Source organism: Ostrinia furnacalis, unplaced genomic scaffold (assembly GCF_004193835.3).
Source record: "Ostrinia furnacalis isolate ACB-3 unplaced genomic scaffold, ASM419383v2 OfSCF2311, whole genome shotgun sequence".
NCBI classification, from domain to species: Eukaryota; Metazoa; Arthropoda; class Insecta; order Lepidoptera; family Crambidae; genus Ostrinia; species Ostrinia furnacalis.
Window position 1 is genome coordinate 579,745 of NW_021132550.1, and position 19,348 is coordinate 599,092.

Here is a 19,348-nt window from a genome sequence, read left to right on the forward strand (position 1 = left end):
GTAGAGCGCCCGGCTAGCATATATCGTGCAAAAATATAATTTAAATATAGAGTTCTACCATCCCAGCTGACAATGTCGCGCTCGCCTGTCAATGCTGGCTTGTTTTGATTACCGGCTGTGAAAAAAAAATCAAACCGCTTTTGACCGTACGTGGCGAACGACCTTCTTGGTCCAAACTTTTAATTACCAGTGTTATACAAACTCCTCGATAAAAACTTTTTTATTAGTACGTGATTGAGTGCGCGGGAAAATTGACGTTTCTTTTTTTTACATTGTTTGCTGTAAACAAGAGCAAAGAGGTTCAATGATAAAGTTTTGTGGTAGTGTAGTGTAAAGTTTTTAACTGCCAGTGTCGTAACTTGAGAATTCTTCGGAGAAACCCAAGTTTTTAGAGGTATTTTGTTACTTTAAACTTTTGAAATGGCTAAAACCATGGCCACAGATGATATTTACAACAAAGAGTACCGGAGACTGCGGAGGTTAACTAGTGATTTGGCTATACGGCAAGTTTCGGTAGGTATCTTAATTTCAAAGTTTCTTATAAATTATTGAATAAAGCTAATGTTTTGTTTCTTTCGTTTGCAGTCAGAATATGGACTTACAGAGGAGCAAGTTGCAGGTAAGCATAATTTTCTGTTTCTATCTTTATCTTATGAAAATTGAAGCATCAAACTAACTGCCATGAAAGTTTTTATGAATTTTTGTCAATAGGATAATTATCATAAATTATCTTTTGAACATTTCTTTTGAGTTGATAAAGTGTGAAAATATGTAGTTAGATGTTACGGGTTCATGGTCGTTAAAATATACGTCTATGTTATGGGTTATTTTGCACGTCCCAATCGATCCGTTTGTAATTTTTCAAATTCAAATTGAAAACGTTATCTCGTTAGCAATTATTAAGGTTCTATTCTGATTTTCTATTCTAATCCTACTTATAATATTATAAATGCGAAAATTTGGATGTCTGGATGTCTGGATGTTTGTTACTCTTTCACGCAAAAACTACTAAACGGATTTTGATGAAACTTTACAGTATCGTTGGTTATAACCCAGAATAACATATAGGCTATAATTTATGACGATCTGTGACAAACGAAATTTCACGCGGGTGAAGCCGCGGGCAAAAGCTAGTCTATCATATTGTTATCTATTTATCAAGTCCTAGGTCCTATTTACGTGATTCTTTTTCTGTTCGATGCAGCGGAATAGTTTTCAAATACTGCTTAAAAAGATTAACTTATCCTGCAGAATTCAAGGAGGCCTTCATGCTGTTTGACAAAGACGAGGATGGGACGATCACCATGGCCGAGCTGGGGGTGGTGATGCGCTCCCTGGGACAGAGACCTTCAGGTAACTATTTTATTTATTTAAGTACTAGCTTTCCGCCCGCGGCTTCGCCGGTTTTTTATATAACCTATGACACTCAGCAATAATGTTGCTTTCTATTGGTTAAAGAATTTTTAAAATCGGTTCAGTAGATCCCCAGATTACTCCTTACAATTTATCAACAAATATACAAACACACAAACTTTACCTCTTTTTAATACGAGTTCACATTCATGCCAAACATTTCTCTTATGAGCGTACTTTTATAGTTAGTTCCATTGTCACAACGAGACGTGCATAATAGCACTGTTGATTATTATTATTACTACAGGTACTTCTCATTTTATAAAACTACGCATACAATAGTCGCAGTTTTTATACAAAAGCCTTACAAGTTTTTTTATAATTCGCTCTTCTCGAGTGAGTGTCTCTATGATCTCAAGATTGTCTTGTCTGGCACCAAATAGGCTCATGAACATTAATAAGAAAGACGTTCACAAGCAAGTGTATAATATTTTATGTTCTAGTAAATGTTTTTTTTTTTTTTTTTCAAATACTTATAAAATAAGTTTGCCAGAAAGACATTATCAGGTCTCTTCCAATCAACTAATGTTCATCTAAATCAGGGGTCATCACGATCGACCGGTCGATTGCGAATATTAGTCCAGTCGATCGTAACAAGGCAAAAAATACTACATAATTGTGTACTAAACTATGCTGTTTCATTTAAGATCGCCAGGGTTTCGTTAGTAAACAGTAGATTGTATGTCAAATCAAGTTGGCCACCCCTGATCTAAATCATTGGGGGAGGCCTATGTTCAGCAATAGACGTCCTATGACTGAAATGATGATGTTCATGACAAAAGCTGTAATATGCCAAACCATGATCAATGTTAGTCGACCTTGCTTGTTTTCAAGCTTGCTATTATCTACGAGTATTGACTGACTATACTTATCTAGTTACGTGTCAAGATGAAGACATTGAACATAAATAAACTAAGACAGACAAACAGTGAGACCGCAAGATGTATTAGTTTCAACGTCTCAATATCGGGTTTCGACAGACGGGCAAGTTCATGATTCATGTGTCTGGGATCTTTAGACGAAATTGTTTGTAGCCAAAATGATGTTAGCTTTTAATGATTTGATTACTAGGGAATGGGAGAGTGTAATTTTAAATCTATACTTATATTTGACCGACTGACATATCAACGCACAGCCTAACCGGCTAAACGTAGGCACTTGAAATTTGGAAGGGACGTAGCTTAGGTATCTTAGAGGTGCACTAAGAAAGGAATTCCCGAAAATCCCACGGGAACGGGAATTAGCGGGAAAATCCTTTTGTATGAAAAATCTAAACCGCTTAAGTTAGACGCTTGAAATTTGGCACGCAGGTACCTTAGTAAACTTAAAGCTTAGTTAGCTACAACAGGATATTGCAAAATTCCCACGAGAACGGGAGTTAGCGGGAAAAAACATTTGTATGAAAAAATCTAAACCGCGTAAGATAGAGGAAGGGGGTAAAACGGGATCCACGCGTACGAAGTCGCGGGCGGCCGCTAGTTAATAATAATAGCGTACTTTTTGGATAGAGCATTTATGAAAATGTTTTAACAAGTCCAGTCAATAAAGACTTATAGAGGAAAATGCATGGTACACAATAAATTTCTAACTTCGTGACTTTATTTCTACTAGCTAAGAGGTGAACAATGAACACATCAAAACGAGACACAATTTTAAAACAATAGGCGTGTGACGTGTCTACATAGGTCTGCTGCTGCCAAGTGTTATTTTAATAGTTAACTAAAGTATTACCACACAATGTGATTATTACTGAAAATTCGGATAATCATCATCCTCGGCAAAATATTATTGAGTATATCTACAGCAGAAAAACTGCTCATTATTTATTTCATTAACAATCATATCTCTAACTTTACACGTTTTCTCAATGCGATAGAGTAGATACAATTATTATTAAACCTACGAGTATATCAATAATAATAATTGCCGTTAAATTAAATTTACCGGAGGCGAATGGAGGATTTGGCGTACAATCACCACGCTGCTGGCCAGACGGGTTGGGAATTCGGACGTAGTCCAAGGTTTTTATAAATTAGGATAATAAAGTAGATAACTTATTAAAACAGATTACCATATTTCATTTAACTATTATTTATACCCAAATCTTGGCAACGCCTGCCGCTAACTGGCTAGTTTATTGCACTTGCAGTTATTTTACTATTATTATTATGGAAGGGGAAGCGTAAAGATGATAATCTATGAACTCTACCATCATTATGAATGTAAGACCTTTTTCTTTTGTATCCAAAATGATTATTATGAATGGAATCATATCTTTGAGTCTTTATGAGAAATATTTTTTAGTTAATTGAGCGTATCTTTTCAGTGTCATAAATAAAACGTTTCTCTTGCCTATTTTCATTAATTTTAATAATTTTACTTGAACTGAAGACTAAAGACATAAAATAACCAAGATCATTGCTTTTAAAAACGCTTACACCTTTGACTCTACATAGCAAAATCAATAATACACACACCGGCAGATTTAGAGGAACGGAAAAAAAAGCATCAATATCATCATTATTTTAGGAAAAAAATGCCTAATTATGACATTATTTTTTAATTTAATTCTAAATATGAAAAAAATAATTGCCAACAGTATATTTTTTTAATTATTTTGTTTAAATTACCCCATCAACAGTTTCGTTGAGTGTTTTGAATTGAATGAAGCTTTTGCTAATTTGGATTTCTTTTACGTGAAAGATGTTTTTTTCTGAGAATTTTGTTGTGTAAGCATTCAGTTACTTATAAGGGTTTATTATGCCCAGCTTAGCACCGTCAGAAATCATTAAGGCAGATGAAATGAGAAGTAACGGCCATGCATACAAATCGGCTGCCGTAAGACGTCGTTGATCAGTATCGACCACCCATGGCAGTAACCAACGGTACAGATTGATCATTTCTGTCGTTAGGAGGAGGGTTCAAGTCAGAAAAAGGCGTACTTCGCGACGGGATGACCGTTTTTTACANATCAGAGCAAGAGGGGGAAATACCCATCATTAATTCATTCATTTGGATAGTGATAAGCTACCCTAATTTTTAATCTGGCCACAATTTCTAATTTTTGTTCAAAACTGAAAAATTGAAATTTCGTTTCGATGATTTTTTATTAAATAAAAACGACTAAATATTTAAAAAATATATGTTATTTTATTTTATTTTAATTATCTCTTTATTTTGTATAATAAATATTTCATAGATCAGTAGTAATTTTCCTTATTTTCATACTTTTTTTTGCGTTCCGCTAAATCTGCCGGTGTGTGTACTTATCAGTTTAAATGATAAATTAAATAAAACAGTATAAAAAATTACTACTGAAAATCTATACCTATGTAAAATTGGAATAACATGAAATTAAAATTCAAGCCAAGTCAAGCCATATTTTGGTGATTCAGTTAAAATGAATGTCCGAGGCGATTCGGTACAAATTGGCCGAGTCCACAACAGAATGTTGCCAAATTCCTGAGCCGTCATTAACATTAGCAGAAACAATAAGCTAAAAATACCACAGACAATAACACTCTTGTTTGTAACCTCTTATTCGTAAAAACTAAAAAGGTCTTACACTGTTATTTCTATTGAATAAAGTCAATCTACAGGTAAAACGGTGTTGTTGGGCTGTTTTTTTTTAATTTGGGCGATTTTTAATGGTCACTTTAATCTTTTACTTATTCATTTTCAAAAGGGGAATTATAAAACGTGCGACTAAAAAAAAACTTTGCGACTGATGATGGCCGACTGTTTTAATACCTTGAGCGGTATGAATTTAAGTAAGCGAAAAATTAACCAAACTAACGACGAATATTGATCAATAATAAAATCCAGAACGAGCTTACAAAATGTGGGTTTTGATTATTACATTTCAGACATAAAAATACTATCCGGGCGACGAAATTACTAAGTGAGCGACTAGAAATACAGAGAGGGCAACTTTAATATGAAGATACATTAGATTTTTCTAATTGAGGTTTTACTGAACGAACTACAAAAAAGTTAATTCTAAGCAAAGTTTTGTGAGCTGCTTTATTAATGATTATTGGTTACTGATATTATATTTGAGGTCTCATGTTTTTTATTTTGATACGCTTTATTAATGAAAACTGCAGATTGTTACAGCGCGCGAATTCGAATGGGGGCGGGGCGACTGTCCCGAATTTTTAACAAAATATGTATGCAAACACGTTTTGGGTCTAGCAATTCGGCTCAAACTAACAACACCGCCACTGGAAGCAAAGCTGATACCTATTGGACAAAAAAGAAAACGAGGCCGGCCCGCTAAGTCCAAGCCAGCACTTATCATACAGTGACGATGAGTAGGTAGAGCTCCTCAATCCTCATAGGTACCAATCAATGAACCTTATTAATAAGATTACTTTTTTTTGGGTGGACAGAAGCGACTTATTTTATTTTGTTTTTTTTTTTGTTGATTCGATTTAAGAAAATACAAATTTATTTCATTTTTCGTAATACATTGTTTCATTTGATTACCTACCCTTAAATTTTAATGATTTATTTTTTTCGCTACTAGAATAGTGTTCCGTCAAATATTTATTTCATAAGATCATTTTTTATTTAAATGTGGGCTCATAATACGCTGCTCATAATAGTATTTTTCAAAGTAGATTTTGCATTCGAAACACTTCATTATAGTTAAAAATACCGCTCAGTATTAAAAAAGCATTTGCCAAACATTGAAAAAAATGCAGGACCTAACGTTGACACTCAATCAAATATTAGGTCGCTCAAATATTATGAAGCTTCTCATTTTGTATTTTAAGGAACTCATTTTTTTTTTTGTAAGTTGCTGTTCTTTTGATTTTTCGTCACTCGCACTCAGTCGCTCACTTAGTAATTCTTTAGCCCACATTAATTATTTTTGACACTTACAACATAAATTTACAGTCACTCGTTTAAATACTACCCTTTTCAAAATAAGCATATTACAGAACTATAGAAAGTGTATTATTAGATAAGGAAAAATATGCCATGTTGTTTATAATTTATAACTCTTTTAATAATGTTTGATAGCATAAAATGCTAAGATACAAAGTTATTGAATTTTTGCTTGAGCTCTATGCTGCCTTAGCTAGAACATGCCATGACAACAGGAAGGTCTTAGTTGATTCAAAAACTCAATTTACATGCGTAAGAATCGTATCAATCTTGGGAAAAAAATAAAAGAAATACAAGTTCACAGAAACTGCTATTGGCACATAAAACATAATTTTAAAGATAAAAAGTAATAGATACTGTTGAAAAACTAAGGTAAAAATTAAAAATAAAAAGCAAAAAATTGCAACTCAACTTTGCTAGGCCCCGACGAGATTCGAACTCGTGATCTCCTGTTTACTAGACAGGCGCTTTAACCAACTAAGCCACGGCGCCGTTGCTGCGAGTGACGAAATTAGCTTACTAATATCAACAAAGGGCGGGGCGAGTGGGTTTTTACGTGTATGATGAAATCGTGATTTTTATCACCGGAATAAAATTCATTTACAATGTGAATGTGATGATAAATGAATGGATATTTGTTTGTCTTCATGTGAAAATTATAGGACTGCCTCAGAATAGTATAAAAGATATTTATCTAAATCCATGCGAGCGAAACCCTGTTGTTTTTATTTTCATACGATAAGTAGGTTTGCTTAGGTGAATGGCATGCACACACTATAATAAGTGCATATTGAATTATTTAGCACAGACAGACACCTCATTCGCCTTTTTGTCTTGAAACATTGGTAGAGTTAAAATGACACTAAGAGGTATAATAGAGTGTTTTCGAATAATTTACGACTTTTTATGACTCTACATTTATAATGTTCGTTCGTTTCTGTCAAATGACGTCTAAAATAAAATGTGTTCTATGGAAAAAAAATGCGTTTTTACATGCAACATTTACTCTTATTTTTCCTATAAATGATACCCACCAGTGCAGTGTATGGAGTAATTTTATTCATATGTGTATGGTTACACATACTTATTCATTGGATATTCAAACAAACACTCCTGTAAGCGATTCCTAATAAATAATTCAACACATATTTTGCGAATGATTTGGGATTTTATTAGGGGACGAAACCCTTTGTCCATTTGTATGATGGAATGAATTTACCCGTAATTTTCATGGAAATGCAATACAAAATATGAATGAAGTATAAATATGTTCATATTATTATCTATTTTTTAGTCCTGATTTGATAATACAAATAGAAGCTAGAGCTATAAGTTACGGTTCACAGGGAGTAATTTGATTGCTTAGGTAATGAGGGCTATCGTTTTTATATTTAACAGTTGGCACCCCTGGCGATTGACAGGACCTTACTCTACAGTGGCGCCATCTTGATGAGTGCAAATGCGATAGTCCTCCTACCACTTTAGCGCTCACCAGTTGGTGTGCACTGTCTTCGCTACTAGCAAGTGACAGGACCTTACTCTACAGTGGCGCTAACTGGTGAGCGCTAAAACGATAGCCCTCATTACACCTGTTCAAACTAGTTTTGTAAAGAATGCTAATATAAATGAACAGGAGTTTATAAACGGTAAAATGTGGGTATTGAACATTGATTTATTAGTCTCTCTCTACGTCTACTGTTCGATATTTTGCAACTGTAACTAAAAACTTCATGATGTTAACTAACATTCTAGAAATAATTTAAATAAAGCTAGTAAATATCTAACGATATGTAAAACATCTAGTAGTTGACAATAATCACTTGTTTATTTTGCCAATCATGAAAAACTAATAATTGTAATTTCATTGCGATTTTTGCATTAACTTTATAGAAGAGAAGAACAAGTATTTATTTTACAAAAAACTCGGGTCGCTAGTTGAAAACAATGTCTCCCCCCTAAAAATGTTGTAGAGGTGAAATAAAAATTTCTCCGTAGTCTTTTATTTTTATTACTAAAACCGTGAAATGAAACGCCCGACTCAACTCCGTTGGGAGTAATTTATCGTCTGTTACATACGAATTTAAGTCGCCTACGAAATTATTTAGTCTAGTAGTGGACTGGGTTTGCATAGAGGGTAATGATAGAATTAACACTGTGTACAAAAATAGTTGCTATTGCTATGATCGGAGTTTCCCTGCGTGATCGAATCAGAAATGAGGAGATCCGTAGGAGAACCAGAGAGACTGACAAACTGACATAGCCCGCAGAATCGCTAAAATCAAGTGGCAGTCGGCAGGGTACATAGCTCGTAGAGCTGATGGCCGCTGGGGCAGGAAAGTTCTTGAGTGGCGACCACGAGCCGGAAGACGTAGCGTAGGCAGGCCTCCCACTAGGTGGACCGACGATTTGGTGAAGGTCGCGGGAGGCGCCTGGATGCGAGCGGCGCAGGACCGGTCTTTGTGGAAATCCTTGGGGGAGGCCTTTGTCCAGCAGTGGGCGTCTTTCGGCTGAAACGAACGAACGGACGAACAAAAATAGTTTATGACTATGGACGCAGGCCACTATCAACCGGTTAACATGAAAATCATTGGGGGAGGCCTATCAGCATTGTACGTCCTAGGGCTGAAATGATGATGATGATGATGCTAAAAATAGTCTGTGTAACATGATAACGTAACTGATTTTGATCAGTACCTACCTACCTACCTACACAACTTTTTTATACAGGGTGTCTCAAAAACTAGTATCAAGACGAAGTCCAGAGGTAGAGCATCACTGGGCTACCCGAATTACCTCCATGTGCAATCTTTGATAGATTTCGAGTCATGATTTTTTTTAAAAGTAGTTTTAAAAAGAAGAGAAATTGTAAAATTATTTTACCTAATAAGTGACCGCAGGATAAATCATGCTTAAGAAGGTTAACGAACTAAACCATTTCAATTAACAATGTAGTGCGACAAACAAAAGTTAGTCACGTATGAAACATGTAAACAATGTTTGTTATAGCTCATCGATGTGACATAAAACACTGATGGTCCAATAAGTAATTAGGAACTTTTAATTGAACGAAATTTTAAGTTAAGCCTTTTTAAATAGGCCCATTACCTTGATATTTTGAATTTCAATCGATTTTGATAAAGGCCGGGGGATACTTATAATGCCAAAAACTCGACGGGTTTTAATAAGGACAATGTAAACGAGGAAGCCTGGTAGGAAATTACTGCATAAAATACTGTCCAAATAAATATACACTATAAAAATAGTGTCAAGCCGAAACCAAGGTGTAGGTATCACTAGGGCTATCCGAAACACCCCCATTATTTTATGTTCCGCGAACTCGAAAACTATTTTTTTTACAACCTGTATGTGTAACCGAATGGTATATTTGAAATTCCAGAGACTGAACTTCGAGATATGGTGAAGGAGGTGGACCAGGACGGCAACGGCACGATCGAGTTCAACGAGTTCCTCCAAATGATGTCCAAGAAGATGCGCGGGTCTGATGGAGAAGACGAGCTTAGAGAGGCATTCAGGTAAGCCTGAAATAGGTTGAGGAATCAGGCAAATACATAAGTTGCACCATCTTAACTGTAACCGTAACTATAAATTTAACCGGTGTAACCATTTATTTGCAGATGCGATAAGTCTCCTCATATGTGAAGTCAGAAAAGAATATTTTTGTGTTTCTTTTGAAAATGGCAGAGTATTCAACCTTTTTAAGTGGAACTGCGCTTAGCACCTAAAACCTTCACTTTCAGTCAATCGAGCCGATCCGCATATCAATTTAAAAATATTTTTCTTGAGCAGTCCAAAGACTAGTAGAGTTTTCTAGACTTCCAAAGACTAGTAGAGTTTTCTGGACTCTAAGACAATGCCATTAAGTCCAATGTCATCAATTTCAGGGTATTCGACAAGAACAATGACGGTCTGATCTCGTCGGTGGAGCTGCGGCACGTGATGACCAACCTGGGCGAGCGGCTGAGCGAGGAGGAGGTGGACGACATGATCCGCGAGGCCGACCTCGACGGCGATGGCATGGTCAACTACGACGGTAACTATGATACTTTTGCTATAGATATGAAGATTACAAGGTTCTAGAACGAAGTGACGCAGCGGCAAATGTAGCGTGGAACATTCAGCCACAAGGTGACCTAATAAAAGCTGCAGGAAAGCGCTGAATACGGTCTGCTTCCAACCGAAATACCTGAAAATTCTGCTGTGGACATCCTAAAGAAGCAACATCAACGTTAACTCAAACAACACGAAGGGTAAGGTCATAGCAGGGTCAGTATTAAAAAACACTTTTAGAACCAATGACAGGATGGGTTGGCGAGTCTTGAGTAAATCACGTCTTTCGGCTGCAGAGATTAGCAGTTCCAAGCTAGAATGAGCAAAAACAAAAACAATTGGGAACAAATTGTATGGGGACTTGTTTTAACATGATACAGCCTCGTAACAATGACGGTCTGATCTCCTCGGCGGAGCTGCGGCACGTGATGACCAACCTGGGCGAGCGGCTGAGCGAGGAAGAGGTGGACGACATGATCCGCGAGGCCGACCTCGACGGTGACGGCATGGTCAACTACGACGGTAACTATATTATGTAGATTTGAAGGTTCTGGAATGGAGGCGACGGGCCAGCATACGTAGCGTGAGACGTCCAAATAAGTTCACGCCAGGTGACTTTATAAAGGTTACAAGAAGGCGCTGGATGAGGGCCACTTCCAACGGGTAATCTGGAAGTCATTAGGTGGACAACATGATCCGCGAAGCCGACCTCGACGGCGACGGCATGGTCAACTACGACGGTAACTATAAGATACTTTTGCTATAGATATATGAAGATTACAAGGTTCTAGAACGAAGTGACGCAGCGGCAAATGTAGCGTGGAACATTCAGCCACAAGGTGACCTAATAAAAGCTGCAGGAAAGCGCTGAATACGGTCTGCTTCCAACCGAAATACCTGAAAATCCTACTGTGGACATCCTAACGAAGCAACATCAACGTTAACTCAAACAACACGGAAGGTCAAGGGTAAGATCATAGCAGGGTCAGTCAGTATTAAAAAATACTTTTTTAGAACCAATGACAGGAGAGGTTGGCGAGTCTTGCGTAAATCACGTCTTTCGGCTGCAGAGATTAGCAGTTCCAAGCTAGAAGGAGCAACAACAAAAGCAATTGGGAACAAATTGTATGGGGACTTGTTTTAACATGATGCAGACTCGTAACAATGACGGTCTGATCTCGTCGGTGGAGCTGCGGCACGTGATGACCAACCTGGGCGAGCGGCTGAGCGAGGAGGAGGTGGACGACATGATCCGCGAGGCCGACCTCGACGGCGACGGCATGGTCAACTACGACGGTAACTATATTATGTAGATTTGAAGGTTCTGGAATGGAGGCAAACGCAGCGTGGAACATCCAGCCACCAGGTGACCTTATAAAGGTTGCAGGAAGGCGCTAGATGCGGCCCATTCCCAACCGGTCAGTCTGGCAATTACTGGGAGAGATCTTTGGTCTTTGGGATATCTTAAGTGGCCCGTGTCTTGGTGAACGCAGAGCTTGACGCTTTCAAGCAAGATGAAGTAAATTAGAAGGAGTTGAGATTTCGGGAACAATTTGCTCAGAGTCTGAGTTGCAAGGTATTGTATTTGTCGATTGCATTTATTGCTTATGACAGACAGGGTTGGCGAGTGCTAGAGTGTCTCGTATCTTAGCAAAACTTGACACATCACCATCAAGTATGATGGATCAACGATATTTGCACTACGACGGTAATTGTTCTGACATGATGCAGACTATAGCCTCGTAACAATGACGGTCTGATCTCGTCGGTGGAGCTGCGGCACGTGATGACCAACCTGGGCGAGCGGCTGAGCGAGGAGGAGGTGGACGATATGATCCGCGAGGCCGACCTCGACGGCGACGGCATGGTCAACTACGACGGTAACTATATTACGTAGATTGGAAGGTTCTGGAATTAAGGCAACGTACCGGCAAACGCAGCGAGGGAATCCAGCCACCAGGTGACCTTATAAAGGTTACAGGAAGGCGCTAGATGTAGGAGATCTTTGGTCTTTGGGATATCTTATGTGACCCTTGTCTTGGTGAACGCAGAGCTTGACGCTTCCAAGCAAGATGAAGTAAATTAGAAGGAGTTGAGATTTTGGGAACAATTTTCCCAGAGTCTCGAGTTGCAAGGTATTGTATTTGTCGATTGCATTAATTGCTTATGACAGACAGGGTTGGCGAGTGCTAGAGTGTCTCGTATCTTAGCAAAACTTGACACATCACGTCACACCATCAAGTATTATGGAGCAACGATATTTGCACTACGACGGTAATTTGTTCTGACATGATGCAGACTATAGCCTCGTAACAATGACGGTCTGATCTCCTCGGTGGAGCTGCGGCACGTGATGACCAACCTGCGCGAGCGGCTGAGCGAGGAGGAGGTGGACGACATGATCCGCGAGGCCGACCTCGACGGCGACGGCATGGTCAACTACGACGGTAACTATAAGATACTTTTGCTATAGATATGAAGATTAGAAGGTTCTAGAACGAGGTGACGCAGCGGCAGATGTAGCGTGGAACATTCAGCTACAAGCTGACCTAATAAAGGTTAATAAAAGCTACAGGAAAGCGGTGATTGCGGTCCGTTTCCATTCGAAATACCTGGAAATTCAGCAGTGGACATCCTAAAGAAGCAACATCAACGTTAACTCAAACAACACGGAAGGTCAAGGGTAAGATCATAGCAGGGTCAGTATTAAAAATACTTTTTTAGAACCAATGACAGGATGGGTTGGCGAGTCTTGAGTAAATCACGTCTTTCGGCTGCAGAGATTAGCAGTTCCAAGCTAGAAGGAGCAACAACAAAAGCAATTGGGAACAAATTGTATGGCGACTTGTTCTAACATATGCAGACTATAACAATGATGGTCTGATCTCCTCGGCGGAGCTGCGGCACGTGATGACCAACCTGGGCGAGCGGCTGAGCGAGGAGGAGGTGGACGACATGATCCGCGAGGCCGACCTCGACGGCGACGGCATGGTCAACTACGACGGTAACTATAGCATGATACACCTTTAGATGCAAAGATTGGATGGTTCTGGAATGGAGGCGACGTGCCAGCAATCGCAGCGTCAGACTTCCAAATAAGTTGAAGCCAGGTAACTTCATAAAGGTTACCAGAAGGCACTAGATGCGGGCCACTTCCAACCGGGTAATCTGGAAGTCATTAGGTGGACGACATGATCCGCGAAGCCGACCTCGACGGCGACGGCATGGTCAATTACGACGGTAACTATAAGATACTTTTGCTATATATATGAAGATTAGAAGGTTCTAGAACGAGGTGACGCAGCGGCAGATGTAGCGTGGAACATCCAGCTACAAGCTGACCTAATAAAGGTTAATAAAAGCTACAGGAAAGCGCTGATTGCGGTCCGTTTCCATCCGAAATACCTGGAAATTCAGCAGTAGACGTCCAGAAGACGTCAAGGAAGGGTAAGATGATAGCAAGGTCAGCATTAAAAAGACGTTTTTTAAAATCAATGACAGGAGGGGTTGGCGAATCTTGTGTAAATTACGTCTTTCGGCTGAAGAGATTAGCAGTTCCAAGATAGAAGGAGCAGCAACAAAAGCAATTGGGAACAAATTGTATGGGGACTTGTTTTAACATGATGCAGACTCGTAGCAATGACGGTCTGATCTCCTCGGTGGAGCTGCGGCACGTGATGACCAACCTGGGCGAGCGGCTGAGCGAGGAGGAGGTGGACGACATGATCCGCGAGGCCGACCTCGACGGCGACGGCATGGTCAACTACGACGGTAACTATATTACGTAGATTGGAAGGTTCTGGAATTAAGGCAACGTACCGGCAAACGCAGCGAGTTGCAAGTTAGGGCACTGCATGCGGGAGTATCTTTGGTTAGCAGTAGACGTCCTGTAAGACGTAAAAGGTTGGGATATCTTGTGGCCCGCGTCTTGGTGAACGCAGACCTTGACGATTCCAAGCAAGATGAAACAACTTAGGAGTTGAGATTTTGGGAACAAACTGCTCAGGGACTTGAGTTGCAAGGTATTGTATTTGTCGATTGCATTAATTGCTTATGACAGACAGGGTTGGCGAGTGCTAGAGTGTCTCGTATCTTAGCAAAACTTGACACATCACCATCAAGTATGATGGAGCAACGATATTTGCACTACGACGGTAATTGTTCTGACATGATGCAGACTATAGCCTCGTAACAATGACGGTCTGATCTCCTCGGCGGAGCTGCGGCATGTGATGACCAACCTGGGCGAGCGGCTGAGCGAGGAGGAGGTGGACGACATGATCCGCGAGGCCGACCTCGACGGCGACGGCATGGTCAACTACGACGGTAACTATGATACTTTTGCTATAGATATAAAGATTAGAAGGTTCTAGAACGAGGAGACGCACCGGCAATGTAGCGTGGAACATTCAGCTACAAGCTGACCTAATAAAGGTTAATAAAAGCTACAGGAAAGCGGTGATTGCGGTCCGCTTCCAACCGAAATACTTGAAAATCCTACTGTGGACATCCTAACGAAGCAACATCAACGTTAACTCAAACAACACGGAAGGTCAAGGGTAAGATCATAGCAGGGTCAATATTAAAAAATACTTTTTTAGAACCAATGACAGGAGAGGTTGGCGAGTCTTGCGTAAATCACGTCTTTCGGCTGCAGAGATTAGCAGTTCCAAGCTAGAAGGAGCAACAACAAAAACAATTGGAAACAAATTGTGTGGGGACTTGTTCTAACATGATGCAGACTATAACAATGACGGTCTGATCTCGTCGGTGGAGCTGCGGCACGTGATGACCAACCTGGGCGAGCGGCTGAGCGAGGAGGAGGTGGACGACATGATCCGCGAGGCCGACCTCGACGGCGACGGCATGGTCAACTACGACGGTAAATATACATACATTACGTAGATTGAAAGGTTCTAGAATGGAGGCAATGCACTGGCTAAATGCAGCGTGGGACATCCAGCCACCAGGTAACCTTATAAAGGTTGCAGGAAGGCGCTAGATGTGGGAGATCTTTGGTCTTTGGGATATGTTAAGTGGCCCGTGTCTTGGTGAACGCAGAGCTTGACGCTTCCAAGCAAGATGAAGTAAATTAGAAGGAGTTGTAATTTTGGGAACAATTTGCTCAGAGTCTTGAGTTGCAAGGTATTGTATTATTTTGTCAATTGCATTAATTGCTTATGACAGACAGGGTTGACGAGTGCTAGACTGTCTCGTATCTTCGAAAAACTTGATACATCACCATCAAGTATGATGGATCAACGATATTTGCACTACGACGGTAACTTGTTGTGACATGATGCAGACTACAGCCTCGTAACAATGACGGTCTGATCTCGTCGGTGGAGCTGCGGCACGTGATGACCAACCTGCGCGAGCGGCTGAGCGAGGAGGAGGTGGACGACATGATCCGCGAGGCCGACCTCGACGGCGACGGCATGGTCAACTACGACGGTAACTATATTATGTAGATTTGAAGGTTCTGGAATGGAGGCAAACGCAGCGTGGAACATCCAGCCACCAGGTGACCTTATAAAGGTTGCAGGAAGGCGCTAGATGCGGCCCATTCCCAACCGGTCAGTCTGGCAATTACTGGGAGAGATCTTTGGTCTTTGGGATATCTTAAGTGGCCCGTGTCTTGGTGAACGCAGAGCTTGACGCTTTCAAGCAAGATGAAGTAAATTAGAAGGAGTTGAGATTTTGGGAACAATTTGCTCAGAGTCTGAGTTGCAAGGTATTGTATTTGTCGATTGCATTTATTGCTTATGACAGACAGGGTTGGCGAGTGCTAGAGTGTCTCGTATCTTAGCAAAACTTGACACATCACCATCAAGTATGATGGATCAACGATATTTGCACTACGACGGTAACTTGTTCTAGCATAATGTAGACTACAGCCTCGTAACAATGACGGTCTGATCTCCTCGGTGGAGCTGCGGCACGTGGTGACCAACCTGGGCGAGCGGCTGAGCGAGGAGGAGGTGGACGACATGATCCGCGAGGCCGACCTCGACGGCGACGGCATGGTCAACTACGACGGTAACTATATTACGTAGATTGAAAGGTTGTAGAATGGAGGCAAACGCAGCGTGGAATTTCCCATTCCCAACCGGTCAGTCTGGCAATCATTGGGGGAGATCTTTGGTCTTTGGGATATCTTAAGTGGCCCGTGTCTTGGTGAACGCAGAGCGTGACGCTTCCAAGCAAGATGAAGCAACTTAGGAGTTGAGATTTTGGGAACAATTTGCTCAGGGACTTTAGTTTCAGAGTATGTATTTGTCGATTGCATTTGCTTTAAATCTTATGATAGACAGGGTTGGCGAGTCTTGTATCTTGGCGAAACTTGATGCATCATCGTCAAGTATGATGGAGCAACGATATTTGCACTACGACGGTAACTTGTTGTGACATGATGCAGACTACAGCCTCGTAACAATGACGGTCTGATCTCGTCGGTGGAGCTGCGGCACGTGATGACCAACCTGGGCGAGCGGCTGAGCGAGGAGGAGGTGGACGACATGATCCGCGAGGCCGACCTCGACGGCGACGGCATGGTCAACTACGACGGTAACTATAAGATACTTTTGCTATAGACATGAAGATTAGAAGGTTCTAGAACGAGGTGACGCAGCGGCAAACGTAGCGTGGTCGTGGAACATTCAGCCACAAGGTGACCTAATAAAAGCTGCAGGAAAGCGCTGAATACGGTCTGCTTCCAACCGAAATACCTGGAAATTCTGCTGTGGACATCCTAAAGAAGCAACATCAACGTTAACTCAAACAACACGGAAGGTCAAGGGTAAACTCATAGCAGGGTCAGTATTAAAAAATACTTTTTTAGAACCAATGATAGGATGGGTTGGCGAGTCTTGAGTAAATCACGTCTTTCGGCTGCAGAGATTAGCAGTTCCAAGATAGAAGGAGCAGCAACAAAAGCAATTGGGAACAAATTGTGTGGGGACTTGTTTTAACATGATGCAGACTATAGCCTCGTAACAATGACGGTCTGATCTCGTCGGTGGAGCTGCGGCACGTGATGACCAACCTGCGCGAGCGGCTGAGCGAGGAGGAGGTGGACGACATGATCCGCGAGGCCGACCTCGACGGCGACGGCATGGTCAACTACGACGGTAACTATATTACGTAGATTGGAAGGTTCTAGAATTGAGGCAATATACTGGCTAAATGCAGCGTGGGACATCCAGCCACCAGGTGACCTTATAAAAGTTGCAGGAAGGCGCTAGATGTGGGAGATCTTTGGTCTTTGGGATATCTTATGTGCCCCTTGTCTTGGTGAACGCAGACCTTGACGATTCCAAGCAAGATGAAACAACTTAGGAGTTGAGATTTTGGGAACAATTTGCTCAGAGTCTGAGTTGCAAGGTATTGTATTTGTCGATTGCATTTATTGCTTATGACAGACAGGGTTGGCGAGTGCTAGAGTGTCTCGTATCTTAGCAAAACTTGACACATCACGTCACACCTTCAAGTATGATGGAGCAACGATATTTGCACTACGACGGTAATTTGTTCTGACATGATGCAGACTATAGCCTCGTAACAATGACGGTCTATGAAGATTAGAAGGTTCTAGAACGAGGTGACGCAGCGGCAAATGTAATGTAAAATGTAATGTGACTTCAGACTATAACAATGACGGTCTGATCTCCTCGGTGGAGCTGCGGCACGTGATGACCAACCTGGGCGAGCGGCTGAGCGAGGAGGAGGTGGACGACATGATCCGCGAGGCCGACCTAAACGGTAAACATGATCTTATATGAGACACTTTTGCAGGATAGGAAGGTTCTGGAATGGGGACAATGTGCGGCAAACGCAGCGTGGGATTCCACCCACAAGGTGACCTTAAAAAGGTTGCAAGAAATCGGTAACTTCGATAGTAACAATGAGATACTTAAAATTTTTCTTTTGGTATGAAGATTGGAAGTTTCTGGAATAGAGGCAATGTAAGCGCAGCATAGAACCTAAAGCTTGCAGAAAGGTATGTAGTGTAGTTTAATGTAGGCCGCTTCCAACCAGCCAATCTTCAAATCATCTGAGGTGGCCTATTTTCAAGAGTGAACAAGCAAATTTGGCGACTTTTGAGGGGCCCAGCGTCTTGACTAAGACAGAGCTTGGCAATTCAAAGCAAGATGATGAAGCAGGAAAAAGTAGCTCCATACTTTTAGAAGGGTAAAGTGGAGGAAGTAGTGTCTTTTCTTTCTTTTCTATTTTTTTGTTTCTTTTTCATCTTTTTTATTTATACATCAGAATCTTTTTTTTAATTAAAACAAGCTATTTTTCTTTTTTCAGAGTTCGTAACAATACTGACGTCGAAAAACTAGTATGCAGAGAAAAGGCCCAAGAGAGCCCCTCCCGCGCCCCGACCTCCCCTCCAGGAGGACCTGTACAAGTACGGAGGGAAAGAAACTCTTATCTAGTTGAAGTGTTAATGCTCTACCGCAACGGTAACGGTTAACGTTATTTATAACGCTTGGTGGCAGTGTATACGTACATGTGATTTTTGATGTGTTTTTGTTTTCGTTGAACTCGTCGCACTATGGAGCGAAATTGAGATTTATGGACATAGCGATTTTTTTCACAATTTCTATTTGAAAAAAATACCTATCGATAGGTTACGTTATTCTGATGAATAAATGCTTCACAAGTTTTTCTCTAAAACCAATAGTTTGACTGGAAAAAAATATTTTCCATTTTCGTTGTATGGAATGAAACATAAAGTGGTCGATTTCGACTAAGCCTTGACAGATCTTGCTTTGAAACTACTTAAGCCTTGTTCTATGGCTTGTTGACTGTAATCCTACGCTATCAGCGCGCATCCAAAGTTGCCCGTTCACAAGTTATGAGGTTCTGAAAAATTAAAAAAAAGTAAGTAAAAGTGACTTTTTTTTGGAATATCTTTTAAGATTTAACAAAAACATAAAGATTTTATACGTTAATAATGTAAATTAACCTT

At 40.6% G+C, this 19,348-nt stretch overlaps 1 protein-coding gene and 1 non-coding gene across 2 annotated transcripts; one reads left to right on the plus strand and one right to left on the minus strand.

Annotated features, from left to right (window-relative positions):
• Window positions 1-72: 72 nt before the first annotated feature.
• Window positions 73-18,922, plus strand: LOC114355035 (calmodulin-A). The gene is made up of 6 exons (XM_028307690.1): window positions 73-513; window positions 586-619; window positions 1,252-1,353; window positions 9,704-9,839; window positions 10,209-10,357; window positions 18,685-18,922. The coding sequence occupies exons 1-6, from the start codon at window positions 421-423 to the stop codon at window positions 18,714-18,716; spliced, it is 546 nt and encodes a 181-aa protein (XP_028163491.1). The 5' UTR covers window positions 73-420; the 3' UTR covers window positions 18,717-18,922.
• Window positions 6,725-6,798, minus strand: TRNAT-AGU (transfer RNA threonine (anticodon AGU)). The gene has a single exon. It is a non-coding gene; the product is annotated as a tRNA-Thr (tRNA).
• Window positions 18,923-19,348: the final 426 nt, after the last annotated feature.

What these genes read in the sequence shown, in the direction of transcription:
- LOC114355035 (XM_028307690.1), top strand. Translation starts at nt 421, where the DNA reads ATGGCTAAAACCATGGCCACAGATGATATTTACAACAAAGAGTACCGG. An exon ending in TACAGAGGAGCAAGTTGCAG is followed by an intron (nt 620 to 1,251) that starts GTAAGCATAATT and finishes CTTATCCTGCAG; the next exon opens with AATTCAAGGAGGCCTTCATG. An exon ending in GAGCTTAGAGAGGCATTCAG is followed by an intron (nt 9,840 to 10,208) that starts GTAAGCCTGAAA and finishes CATCAATTTCAG; the next exon opens with GGTATTCGACAAGAACAATG.